The 12,903-nt window shown below is 52.9% G+C and overlaps 1 protein-coding gene across 1 annotated transcript in view; it reads right to left on the bottom strand.

Annotated features, from left to right (window-relative positions):
* Positions 1 to 2,879: 2,879 nt before the first annotated feature.
* The window catches only part of CD276 (CD276 molecule), a 25,182-nt gene continuing 15,158 nt past the window's right edge, over positions 2,880 to 12,903 (bottom strand). The window contains exons 4-9 of the mRNA XM_006753236.2: positions 12,788 to 12,895; positions 12,323 to 12,619; positions 8,541 to 8,675; positions 7,434 to 7,475; positions 5,991 to 6,026; positions 2,880 to 4,305 (exon numbers count right to left, since the gene is read on the bottom strand). Of these exons, the coding sequence (XP_006753299.1) occupies positions 4,283 to 4,305; positions 5,991 to 6,026; positions 7,434 to 7,475; positions 8,541 to 8,675; positions 12,323 to 12,619; positions 12,788 to 12,895 (641 nt within the window). The 3' untranslated portion in view covers positions 2,880 to 4,282. The remainder of the gene's footprint in view (positions 4,306 to 5,990; positions 6,027 to 7,433; positions 7,476 to 8,540; positions 8,676 to 12,322; positions 12,620 to 12,787; positions 12,896 to 12,903) is intronic.

The following is a 12,903-nucleotide window of genomic DNA, read 5'->3' as shown; positions in this document are numbered from 1 at the left end:
GTAGAGAAAGACAGGGTGACTCAAGGCCCCTGGCCATGCTGTTTTCACTCCCACCAGTCTCGTCCCTTGTCCCTCCTTGGAGTGGTCAGATATGCTTACTGGTCTTCACAGCCTTGGTTACAAATGGTCCTGGAGTTGAATTCCAGTCACACCTCAAGCCAGGCAAATGAACCCTTGCTCTGTCCTCTTTTTAATATGGATGTGACACCTGCAGGCTACAGTTTGACGCACTGTGAGAATTATTTCTCCATTAAAATGCAGGAGTTGGAGCTTTGCCCAGTAAGCGCAGCTAAAAATACTGCTCTCTGGGTACTTGTCACAGGGAACTTAGTGGCCACCTTCCTCAGCTACTCCTCTCCCCCTCCCCCCAGGCAAGTCTCTTACCTGCTAGGTCACTCCTAGAAGCACTTAATACAGTGTCATCTCTAAGCCTTAACCTGCCCTGTTAGAAAGGAAAAGCACTGGTAATCATACCGGTTTTACAGATGGACAAACTGATTCAGTCAGCTTCTTCTGGGCCACAAAATCACCTAGGGAGCAAGAGTGTGCAACCTCGACTGCAGGAAAGATAAGCCCTACTATGTGCCCAGTACTTTATAGTTTGCAGTGTCTTCTTACCCACTGCCTGTCCAACCCTCACAACAATCCTATGACATGAACTACCGTCATCCCACCTTATGATGGGGTTGAAGGCCAGTGATGTGAGCAAAGCCGAGGTGGTGGATAGGGGAAGCAAAGACAGAGGCTCTCACAGACCTTTTGGTTCTAAACCAGTGGTGGGACTTCAGGCAAGGTGACCCTATCACCCCTGGGACCTCCTACTTTATAACGAGTGCTCCAGTTAGCAAAGACTGTCACATGCTTTCAGAACAGGACTCATCCCCCTACTTAATAGGTAAGAACATTAAGGTTCAGAAGTATGATGACTTGGTCACAGGTTAGTAGTGGAGCCAGGAACCAAATTCAAGTGTCCCGGCCCTCAGCCCTGGCTCCTGCTGCCGCCCCAAGGCCTGCGGGGTTCTGGGACCAACGGGCAGGCTAGCGGAAAGGAGCACGAGCACCCTGCGAGCGCCTGCGGCCTGAAGCTGGTTCTCTGGGCGCCCGGGAGCCTGCCATGCTCACCCTCCTTCTCAGTCTTCGGAGGTGGAAAGTGGTGAGAACCTCAGGCCTACTTTCACATAAGAAAAGAAGGCCCAAGGAAGCGAACACCTTGCTCCGGTCACAGGCCCACTGAGTCCAGTGTTGCCCAGTGGTTGAGTGTTGACCCATGAACCAAGAGGTCACTTGTTCCATTCCCTGTTAGGGCACATGGCCAGGTTTGGGCGTGCAGGAGAGTCGATTAATGTCTCTCTCTCATCAATGTTTCTATCTCTCCCTCTCCCTTTCTCTCCCAATCTCTCTCAAAAAAAAAATAAAATAAAATAAAACTTCATCTGCTGAAGAGATGCAGAATTGGTGCTCACGACAGAGAAGCCTCTCTCCTCCACAGCCACCCTTCTAGAAGATTCTAACGGAAGGGACGGCCTTTGGTCTCCAAATACAAAGAATAGTAACATATAGAAGCTAAAAAAAACTCCAGAAACCTGCTTTCAGCTTGCTGGGATCTCAGAGCTGGAGTTGATACAGAGGTTCGATTAGAACACAAGTCTGGGCCCGAGGGTTTCCGCTTTCCCAGCCCCAGAGGCTGCAGAGCTGGAGCCACAGCTAAAGCTGGCCCAGAATAAAAAAATAAATAAATAAATAAATAAAGGAGTGGTTGGGAGCTTCTGTCACCCGACAGCCTGAAAACAGCCCTCAGCCCCTCACCAAGACTAGCCAGGCACCCCAGTGGGGACCCCCACCCTGAATGGTGTGTGACCAGCTGCAAACAGCCATCATCCCCTCACCCAAACTGGCCAGGCACCCCAGTGGGGACCCCCACCCTGATCCAGGACACCCTTCAGGGCAAACCAGCCGGCCCCACCCGTGCACCAGACCTCTGTTCTATATAGTAAAAGGGTAATATGCCTCCAGGCACCGGGATCAGCGGAGCCGTGAGACCACCCGGGACTGGAATCAGCGTGACAGGGGGCAGTGCCCAAACCCCCTGATCGGCCCTGCTCTGTGTGTGACAGGGGGGAGCTCCCCAACCCCCCTGATGGGCCCTGCTCTGTGCATGAAAGGGGGTGGTGCTGCAACCTCCCCATCGACCCTGCCTTGAGTGTGACAGGGGCGGTGCCCCAACCCCGCAATCGGCACTACCCTGAGCATGACTGAGGGTGGCCTTGCAACCTCCCAATCCGCCCTGCTCTGTGCATGACAGGGGGCGGTGCCCCAACTCCCCAATTGGCCCTGCTCTGAGCCCGACCAGGGCTGCACCTAGGGATTGGGCCTGCCCTCTGCCCCCCGGGAGCAGGCCTAAGCCAGCAGGTCGTTATCTCCCGCGGGGTCCCAGACTGCTAGAGGGCACAGGCTGGGCTGAGGGACCCCCCTCTCCCCCGAGTCACCAACTTTTTGTGCACCAGGCCTCTAGTAATAATAATAAAATTTTATCAAAAAGAATAGCACGCAGAACTCCTTTCCTGGTACCAGCTTCTCACTGGGTCTCAGCTTCCCCATCTGCAAAATGGGGTATTAGCAGAAGCCTTAAACAAACCTGGGGTCAGAATCTTCTTTATGGGTTGTTTTAGGAGTGAGTGGAGCCCCATACAGTAACCAAAGGGCCTTTCTACATGGCCAACTTCACTTTACCAAGAGAGAAACTGAGGCCAGGGAGGGACGACATGGCTCCCAAGACCGAGTGCTGAAGGATGGTGAAGGAGATCCAGCTGTGATGTCCAGGAAGGAACCCATCCTGCTGAGTCCTGACCCGGCCCTATTCCATGCACTTCACAGAGAAAAAGCTTTCTACAAAGGCATTTATTTCCCCCCAAGTACCTCCCTCCTTCCCCCCAGTTTATGAAATTCCTGAGAGTCCCACATTTAAATTAGAAATCCCATGTCTTCACTGTTGCTGAAGGGAGCTATGTCAGTGGGAGAACATCAGAAGTTCATTCTACCAGAGGCTGGGGGCTGGCCAAAGAGAGGCCAGAAAATGTCTGCCCAGCCCCAGAATAGCACCATGGTGGGGTGAAGGGAAGAGGGGCTGCACCCCTGGCCGAGGCCCCAGGCATCCTTCTTGCTGGGCTCTTGGGGTCTGTTTGGTCTTGCCTGGCTGACCACCTGCTCACCCTGAAAAGACACTTTGGGGACCATCAGCTTCTCACCAGTTGGAGTGAGAGGTTCCATCCCTTTCTCCAGGTTTCTGCCCACCTCCTGCCACTCTAAGAACCAGAGATGGGATGGGGTGAGGTGCCTAGGTAGCTGGGGGCACAGCAGAGGGGTACAGCAGGGAGAAGGCAGGAGCCCCTCTCATGAACTGCTATTTCCTCACAGGGTTGCAGCTGAAGGGCAAGTCCTGAGGAAGCAGCTTGTCTTCTCAGGGAGGGTTCCCCACACCTAACACAGTGCCAACCCCATGGTGCCCAGGGAACATTACTTGAATGAATAAGCAAAAGGCAGAAAAGCAGAGGAACAGAAGCTTATCCCCAGGACCCAGTGTGACCAGCACGTGCTTCCCGCGGGGACGGTGGGAAGAGGGGAGCTCACAGGGCACAGACCAGGGCACCTTGGAAGAGACCGGCCCAGGGGGAGCCTGAACGTGTTCCAGCACGTGCACCGGTGCCTCTGCATGCCTGGGAGGGGACCTGTGTTCACTCAGTGGAGGAGGGAAAGGCCGGCCTTGGGGCCAGCATGGGAGAAAGCAAGAGGAGACACCGCTAGACTCAAGGCGATAGATACTGAGGCTACGGTGCCCCATCTGAGGATACGGATTACAGGCAGGTGGGAGGAAGTCTGAGAAGTGAGAGCTAGTGTATCAGGGCCACTGGAAAAACAAGGCGAGGAGTGACTATGTATCGTGTCTTTGGAGAAACAAGTCAGAGGGTCAGTCTGAATGCTGAGTGCTCTAGAGAAAAAGGCAGCCAGACGGTCCATGTAGCGTATCCATTGGAGAAACAAAGTGGTGGGGTCTGTGTATTGTGTCCATAAGAAATAAGGCAGCAGGATGACTTGGGAGTCGTGTCCTTTGGGGAAATGAGGCTGTAAGTGGTCTTGTATCGCATCCTCTGCAGAATGAGTAGATTCGCCAGGATGGGAGCCATCTGTTGGGGGCAAGGAAGCCCCAGCCCAGGGCTCACACAGAGGCCCCAGTGCAGGCAGAGGGGGGGCCCAAGGCAAGGGCAGCAGCTCCCTGATCCTTTGGTCAGGCTATTTCTGGTTCATCACCTAAATTTCATGATGGGAAGAAAAAAGGGGGGGAGGAGCATTAAGTGCCTGAGTTCTACTCTTGGGAGAGTGCCAGAAGCTCAGGCACATGGTCACATACTTCAGAGCGGGCAGTGTGTGTGGGAGTGGCCAGAGTTCCAGCTAGCCGTCCCCAGCACTAAGCGCTGCCCCACGGCCCAGAAAGACACAAACACCGGAGTTGGGCATCAGACAGACCACCAGGGCACCTGAGGGAGACTGCTTAGTCCTCACCAATCCCCATGGGTCCACTCAACTCAAACACTTCCCTCCCACTGGCCCCTCTGCCTGGCACACCTTTCCCTTCCCATCTCTTCTGTCCGCCAGCAGGAAACCCTTTCCAGCTTCTCTTTGCCACGCCAATATCCCTAGCAGCCATGCTGTGGGAAACCTTCCTCCCCCTGGCTTCTTGTCTCCATGTAGAGGGCACCTCGTGGATTCATAGCCCTGGCCTCACTCTGCTCCTGGCCTAATGGAGAGTTTAGAAGGAGGACAAGAACATGTGTGACCCCACCCTTCCCTCTCCCATTCTTTGGGGGTCTGTCTGTCCGGGAAAATAGCTCTCCTCCTGTGGACTGCCCCTGTGCTTGCCCAGCAAGTCCAGAGCCTGGGACCCAGAGGAAAGCTCAATGCAGATATAAGCATCCAGGAATTCCTAACAGGGACACCAAGGCGACTTGAAAAAACTCTAAGGCTCCATAACCTTTGGCAACCAACCTTAATTTTCTAGGTGGAAGCCACTCATGTCTTTAATAGGCAGTTAGATAGACATGAGCAGAGCAAGGACAATAGGCCAGGTACAGAAGGTCACCAGGGTGGTGCCTAGCAAAGGACAATTATAGGGTAGGACCTCGCCCCCAGGGTGACTTCTCCTCCCCTAGCATATGGCTGGTTATGGGGTTTGGATCCCGTAACCTTTCCTCCCTAGAGATAACATCTAGGCCTCGGCTGGATTTCAGTTCCAGGCCCAAATAAGCAACGAAACCGGCCATGGCTGACCTCAGGACCAGCTGCATTGGATAATGACCCCCTGCCCTGACCACCACCAGCCAATCAGTGGAGACCTAGACCCTGAAAGGACACCTGGAAAGCTGCTGAATACTCTATTGAGATTTTCCCTGGGACCCCCCTAAACTCTCCACCCTTAAAACCCTTCGGATGGAGGACCCAGTGTGCTCTCCCTTCTGAGAACATGCCCTTGCCTTTCTCTCCCTCCCCCTCATTTTTTCCCCTCCCTCTCCCCTTTCCTTCTCCCTCCCCGTGCCCCTCCCAGGCCCAGGCACTTTACGATTTTGCTTCCAAGCTCCAAGGGCCCTTCCTTTACCTCTATAACTTGTTTATTAAGTGCATTTCTTTTAGAATTACTTTTTTACCTCTATGATTTACTAAATAAATGTTCTCTTACAGCTGGGTCTTGGCTCTGAATTCTTTCCTAGCCAGAACCCAAGTACCGAGGTTGCTGAACCCAGGTTTGGTCTGACCCCACGCTTCAGAGGGCAGAGTAACCGAGGTCCCAGCAGCTCTACTAGGGGATGTGAGGGGAGTGGAGGCTGCTCTTCTGGGGAGCAGGTCACCAGCAAGGGGTGTAATCACTTCCCCATGACTCTCCGTGCCTCCTACACACAAATGCACAGACACACACAATCTCAAGCACCACGTGTCATTACCTTCTTTGTTTTCAGAGTGTTTTAGAGGCCTCAGGACTGCAAAAAAGGAAGAAGCACATAGTTAGGAGGAACTGTGGAAAGTTGTATTGTTGAGGGTGGTGTGGAGAGATAGAAGGACTGGGAGGAGGAGGAGGAAGGAGAGTGGGGGAAACATCAAAGCACCAAGGAAGGGGGCCTAGGCTGCTGTCCCAAGTCCCAGCTCCACTCTGTGGCTTGTCACTCCCATCTCTAGGCCTTGGTTTTCTGCATCAGTCGAATAAGAACAACTACCTGCCTTCCAGTGAGATAGAGAGGTGGTATCTACTCCAAAACACAGGGAAGTAAGGAGCTAGAGAGGCTGCGGATGTCCCCGGAAGTCCCCAGGACCATGTGGAACAGACACTGACCAAATCTCTAAGCCACCAGCTCCTGCGCTCACTTCTTTCAACTCCATCTGCCTCTGAGCATGAAAAAAGGAGGCCTGATCCCAGAGCCATCTCCACACCCCGACACCAAAGGCAGATAATTAATTGGCATAATTTATAGCAGTCCCAGGTGTCCATTTCTTGCCCTTCGTTCTGTGGGTGTGGGGAGGGAACTGGTGTCAACTAGCATTATCCCAGATGGCTCAACAGGAACCTGCCTTTCCCAGCCCAGGAGCCAGAAGGGAAGGCAATGAGGGCACCATGGCCACGGGATACCAGCACGTTGGCACCGACCCCACGCTGGGCTCCCAGTTTGTGTCCTCACAGCACCAGGACCTTTGCAAACCTCTTTCCTATCCTGTCACTTCAGAGAGCTCCAAAACCAGCTTCGGGCGCCATCAGGGCAAGGGCAGGATGACATTTACAGATGGGAAACGGAAGCCCAGAGGAGCAGAGTTACCAGAGTTACTTAACCTGTATCCAGAATGGGACTATCTTACACTATCTGCCTGGTAACAGGACTCCAAGGTATTGAGCACTTCCTAGGTACCAGGTATGATAGTAGGCCATTTATAGACATTACCTCATCTAATCAAACCCACACACCCAATGAAGGGAGGCAGTTCTTATGAGAAAACTGAGACTCAAAGATGAGGAGGTCAAGGCCCAGAGAAGCAAAGCTCAAGGCCACTCAGCTTATATGAGCAGGAGCTGGAACTGAAACTCAGGCTGCCCTATCTCCCTCCCCTAGGAATCCACCAGACTCCACAGTGCAGGGTCCCTAGGGGTGGGACTGGCTGGCAGATGGGTAAAGGTAGGCAGGTGAGGTGAAGCAGCACCTGGAAAGGAATCAGGGGAGAGCCACCTCCAAGCCTAATGCTGAGCAGAGACCAGACTCACATGGGTGGTGAGGCCTTAGTTCACAGGACAGGCTTCATTCAACCTCAAGCAAATATGGATCCTCCAGGTCCTAAAGACCTCTCCCCTGTCCCTGTGCCCTTTCCTCAGCCAATAAGACCAGCTACAAGCTTAGACTTACCAGTCTTAGGTCCTTCTCCATCCCCATCCTGATCCTCAGCTCCTGGAAGAGCAAACAAAAACTTTCTCAGCCCCATTTCCATCATTGCACTTCCCCACCTGGGGGTGCAGGAGGCAGGTAAATGGGAAACAGGCCTGACCCATGGTCAAGTGTTGGATACAGAGTCAGAACTTGAGAGCAAGTATCACAGTGCAGGGCCCTGGGGCAGGATAAAGGGCTCCCAGCCACTCATCTTGCCAAGGACCAGCTACTCACCTTCACCAATCCACTGAACCCATCATCTACTCATCCATTCACCTACCAACCCAGTCAATCACCACCCTCCAACATGTATACCCACCCATCTATCGGTCCACTCATCCTTCCACCAGCCCACCCAGGCACTGCTGCACAAGTATCACCTATCTGTCAACTGACCAGCCTCTTCCCCATTCACATATTCACTGTCCTTCCTGACACCGAGTCATCTTTATCTCTCAGCATTACTTTCATGTTTACCCAAGAAAACCTCTGTTAACCTCTGTACCACTAACCAGGGTCAACTCACCCACTTATCAATGTCCACTCCCTCACCCACCACTCACCAGTCAACTTACCTACCAAGGTCAAGCCACCCATCTCCTGAGATCAGCTCACCACCTGCCACTCACCAAAGTCTGCTCATACCGACCCTAGCCCAGCAAATGGCAGAAGATCCAGGCTCTTCCTCCTCTGAGGCAGACACACCCTCACATAATGACCCCAAACCCATGAAACATTCACACTTATGTTAAATTTCTAAACCTGTGCTCTCACTCACAGTCACACTCATGGGATTTATTCTCACAGATACATTCATCACCTTCTCACACTTCACCCTTACATGTCTACCACTGCTTCCAGTCACACTCATATACATATTCAACCTGCCAAACTTGCACACTCACAGGTAGACTCAACTTATTCACACACACAAGACATATTCAGCCCCAAGGTCATACACACACAATCTAGCCCCACGGCACACCCACATTCATTCTGTCAGGGGAAAGTAAAACTCATATTGATGTCACAGGCACACCAACATGCCCAAAGACATGTGCACGCACATCCACACACCCCTCTCACCTGCATTCTCCTCTTCACAGCTCTGCTTGATCTTTCTCCAGCACACGAAGGCCAAGGCCACCAGCAGTGCAACAAGACAGACAGAGAGTCCCACGGTCACCCACAGGGCCTCAGGGGGGAATGTCATGGGCTGTCCTGGGAGGGGCAGTGGGGAGAAATCATCATCTCTGGCCCCCATGGCCATGAAGTCAGAACCCTCTGGCTCCAAGGTTCGTGGGGGACTCCCACCCTCTCTGGGCCCCAATACTACGCACATGCCCTTTCCCTGCTCACCCATATACCCTCCAAACCCTGACAGACCATGGCTGGTATGAACATGCTTCAACCTGGTAGGATTGAAGAGTTTTTAGTTGATGATGCTCAAGAACTTTCTATAGCTCCCTGCAGATCTGAGAATAATGCTTCAATCATTTTTACAAGATTCAAGGACCTCGATAATCTAGCTGCCACTTACTTCCCCTCCCCCTCCTTTGTATCTAATTCCACTATAGGAACCTCTGCTGCAGCCAAACCAATGTCCTGGCCCTTCTCTGCAGAGACAACTGGCTCCCTCCAGCCACCATACATTGCTGTCAGTTTCCCTGACCTAAAAAGTGCTCCCAAGTTCTCCACCTACCTTAAGGCCACCTCCTCAGGAGGCCTTCCCTGACTATCCCAGCCCCACCTAGTGATATTCCCCACCCTACAGATCAGGAGTCAGCAAACTAAGGCCTGTCAGTTAAATCTGGCCTGTGACCTGTGTTTGTATAGCCTGTGATATAATTTTTGTAAAGGGTTGCCAAGAAATGGAAAGAGAAGAACAGAAGGAAGTGGGAAAGCAGCAGCAGTAAGAAATGCTGTGTGGCCCATAAAGCCTAAAATATTTATTATCCAGCCCTTTACGGAAAGTGTCTTCAGATCCTGCATGTCAATGAGGATGCGCACTGAGGGAGATAGAGTGAGGAACTTGCCATGGGCATCTCTCTGTGAAATGCTGAGGGCCCTTCTGTGAACTCTCTCAGGGCAGATGGAAGGAGCTGAAGTGCCCACACCTGGGTCAGGGCCAGCAGTTGTTTGCTGGCTCCAGGGTAGAAGCCTCGGGGACAACAAATCTAACCAAAGACAGTGCTGCCTTCCTGTGCTTTCTGGAGGACACGAGCACCGGGCATTAGCAGCCTGGGCCCAGTGGCGTCTGTAGGACACACCAGCTGTGCTGAGAGCAGTGTCCTCAGTCCTCAGCCCTCAATCAGTGGAGGCCCTGGCATAGACATGGGCATTTGAGGCAGATGCCACCTTCAGCTGGCATAGCTGGCAAAGCTGCTGGTCTGGACATAGGAAGCAGAGGGACCCATCACCTGATAAGCAGGAGAGGACAGCAGTTGATATGAGGAGTCAGGAGGGCCAGTCCATGAAACCCCTGGGGAGCCCAGGGTGGGGCTCCTGCAGCGATGACAGAGAAGAGTCAAAGAAATACCCAGGGGGAGGGAGGCTCTTTCTGTGTTCATCGTAGGCTGGTGCCTAGAACACAGGTCAAACTTGCCCTCATTCAACTGGTAAAGGACAGAGCAGGGCTCAGACCTTTGTCTTCTGGCTCCCCGTACAGTGCCTGCTCCACAAAGCCCACTCAGCTTCACTCACCTCCAGCAGGTGTGGGAGAGACTAGGCTGGAGGGCTGAAAGTTTCAATCCCAGGATGTCTTACAGGCACAAAGCTGCCCGAAGTGAAATACAGGCCAAAGGCTCCAAAGTAGGCCAGACCTGCTCTAACAAAAACAGGAGGCTGGGTGGCGGGGAGGAGAGAAATTAGACGGAAAGGCTAAGAGTTGAATTCTGGTCCTGGTTCATCTGCTCACTGGAGGGTGAGGAGCCAAGGTCGACAGACCCCCCCAGGCATGAATTTAGAGGGGCCACGCACCCTCAAACTTTAAATACAAGCTATTGCATTTATCATTTATCCAATTTTTAAAGAGGTGCCTGACCCCCAGAAGAGCCAGAGCCACTGCGCTGGTCTGGGGCCTGGGGAAAGTCCTCTCTTCCCTCAGGGCTTCAGTTTCCTCATCCAAATGAAAGCACTTCAAATGTTAGTTACTAAAGCTTTAAATAAAGACCTTGGTCTTTGGTGGGTAAACACTCTCCCTGCAATTACATTTGACTGACAAGCCCTTTTTGCACAGCGCGGCAATGCCCATCTCAGCCCGTGTGCAAATGCCAGGAAGCCCACCGATCCGCCAAGGCCTCTCAACGCTCACCAGTCCCGGGAGACTTCTCTCGACCACTCCAGTCAATCTCACTGTCTGATAGTTTTTACTCTTTCCTACAAACACACCAGAAAATATGCTGGTCTTTAATAGGCCAAGGAGACCCCTCAGAACATCCAAAAGCCTGGGGCAGTGACTTCTCCACAAAGATCACCAGCCCAGGGGGTCCCCAGGAATAGGGTGGGGTCCATCTTGCGTGGGTGGGCAGAGGGAACACAGCCTTGACAGAAGGAAACACCTGAAAGAGACTGGGAGTGAGCCTGAATGCCTAGAAGACAAGTGAAGGCCTTGGAAGGTCCAGGTCCGCCTGTGAGAAGAGACGAATAAGTCAGTGAATTCTGAGGCTTGTGCAGAAACTGAGGACCAGGTGCAGGTCGGGACATGGGTGGGCTGGGGGGTTGAGTGCAAGTCATAGGAAGAAAAACAGGGCATAACTTGCTGTCCTGACCCAGATTCGTGGGGAGGCCCCTGGAAAGGTCAGTTGGCTCATGGGGAGGAACTGAGGAGCCAGACTGAGATCCAAACACAGGCAGAGACTGCTTCCCTTGGCCTGAGCCTGCTTCACATCTCCAGGCACACGGGATGCCCACGAAGGTGGGCATTCAAGGAAGAGAAAGGGTGTCTGTGCTAGGACCCCCCAAACCAGAGATTGTGAGATCAACCTAGTATTTGACCACATAGGAGCAGCAGAGAGAGCCCCAGCCATTCTGACTGCTGCCTGGGTTGCGAGTGCAATTATAGAAGAACTGACATTGATGGGTTGCTGGGGCTGACCACCTGTAGAAGCCCAGCTGTCTCTCAGGGTCTCAGAATCAAATGGCACCCATGGACGCAGCAAAGCCTTCCCATCAGCCAGAGAAGTTCCCATAAGAACACACTTCCTCACCAGGTGCTGGGACCATGCCTTGGAGCTGCCCCAGAACTCCCAACCACACCTCATATTCCAGGCAAGTACTTGGTTCCCTGTATAAGAAGCATAAGTGCCACCTAAGGTGCTCTAGGATAGTAAACATTACAAATGCCTCGTACCAGTTCATTAAGGCAAGTCCCTTAAGGGCTTCTTGGGAGAGAATTTGAGACACCTAAAATGTATGAAAATGGTTTTTCAAGTCTTCTGAACATTCAAACCTATCTAAATCCCAGCCCAGCATCTAGAAAAGAGGGGGTGGCTCCTCCATCCTCCCCAGCAGTTCGTCAGTCCCCTACCTGTGATGGTGACGGAGCCGTGAGCATCCTGCTGCAGCACGGGGTTGCGCACCAGGCACTGAGTTTGGGGCCCACTCCATAAACACACACCAACACTCATCTAGGACTCCATAAGTGCCACCTAAGGTGCTCTAGGATAGTAAACATTACAAATGCCTCGTACCAGTTCATTAAGGCAAGTCCCTTAAGGGCTTCTTGGGAGAGAATTTGAGACACCTAAAATGTATGAAAATGGTTTTTCAAGTCTTCTGAACATTCAAACCTATCTAAATCCCAGCCCAGCATCTAGAAAAGAGGGGGTGGCTCCTCCATCCTCCCCAGCAGTTCGTCAGTCCCCTACCTGTGATGGTGACGGAGCCGTGAGCATCCTGCTGCAGCACGGGGTTGCGCACCAGGCAGCTGTAGGTGCCATTAGCACCCAGCACCACTCTCAGAACACTGCGCACGTCAAACAAACCCTGCTCATTGGCCATCTGCGATGTGGTCACATTGCCCGACAAAGGCACACCCTGCCCATCCTGCCAGAACACCTCGGCCTCAGGGTAGCCCTGGTAGCTGGAGCACATGATGGTCACTATATCCCCAGGCTGCAGGTCCTTGCTGGGCTCCAAGGTCATGCTGGGCTTCGAGTAGGGGGCTTGAGGGAGGCAAAGGGTAGAGGTCAAGATAAGGCAAGGACAGAGGGGGCACAGTGGAGGAACAAGGTGCCTGGGGCTGTAACAGGGATCAGCACTGGGCAGTGGGTAAGGAGCTAGGGAAGTGAGAGGGGTGACTCAGGGGGAGGGCGTCCCCTTCTGGTGCTCACCTGCCACCTGCAGGCTGACCGCAGCGCTGCCAAAGTCTCGGATGCTCACAAAGCAGGTGAAGCTGCCCTCATCAGCCACACGAACACTCTGAAGCCTCAGGGAGGATGCCCTGAAC

This window comes from Myotis davidii, unplaced genomic scaffold (assembly GCF_000327345.1).
Source record: "Myotis davidii unplaced genomic scaffold, ASM32734v1 scaffold131, whole genome shotgun sequence".
Taxonomy (NCBI): Eukaryota; Metazoa; Chordata; class Mammalia; order Chiroptera; family Vespertilionidae; genus Myotis; species Myotis davidii.
Note: the sequence above shows the minus strand (reverse complement) of the source record. Positions and strands in the feature narration are given on the sequence as shown.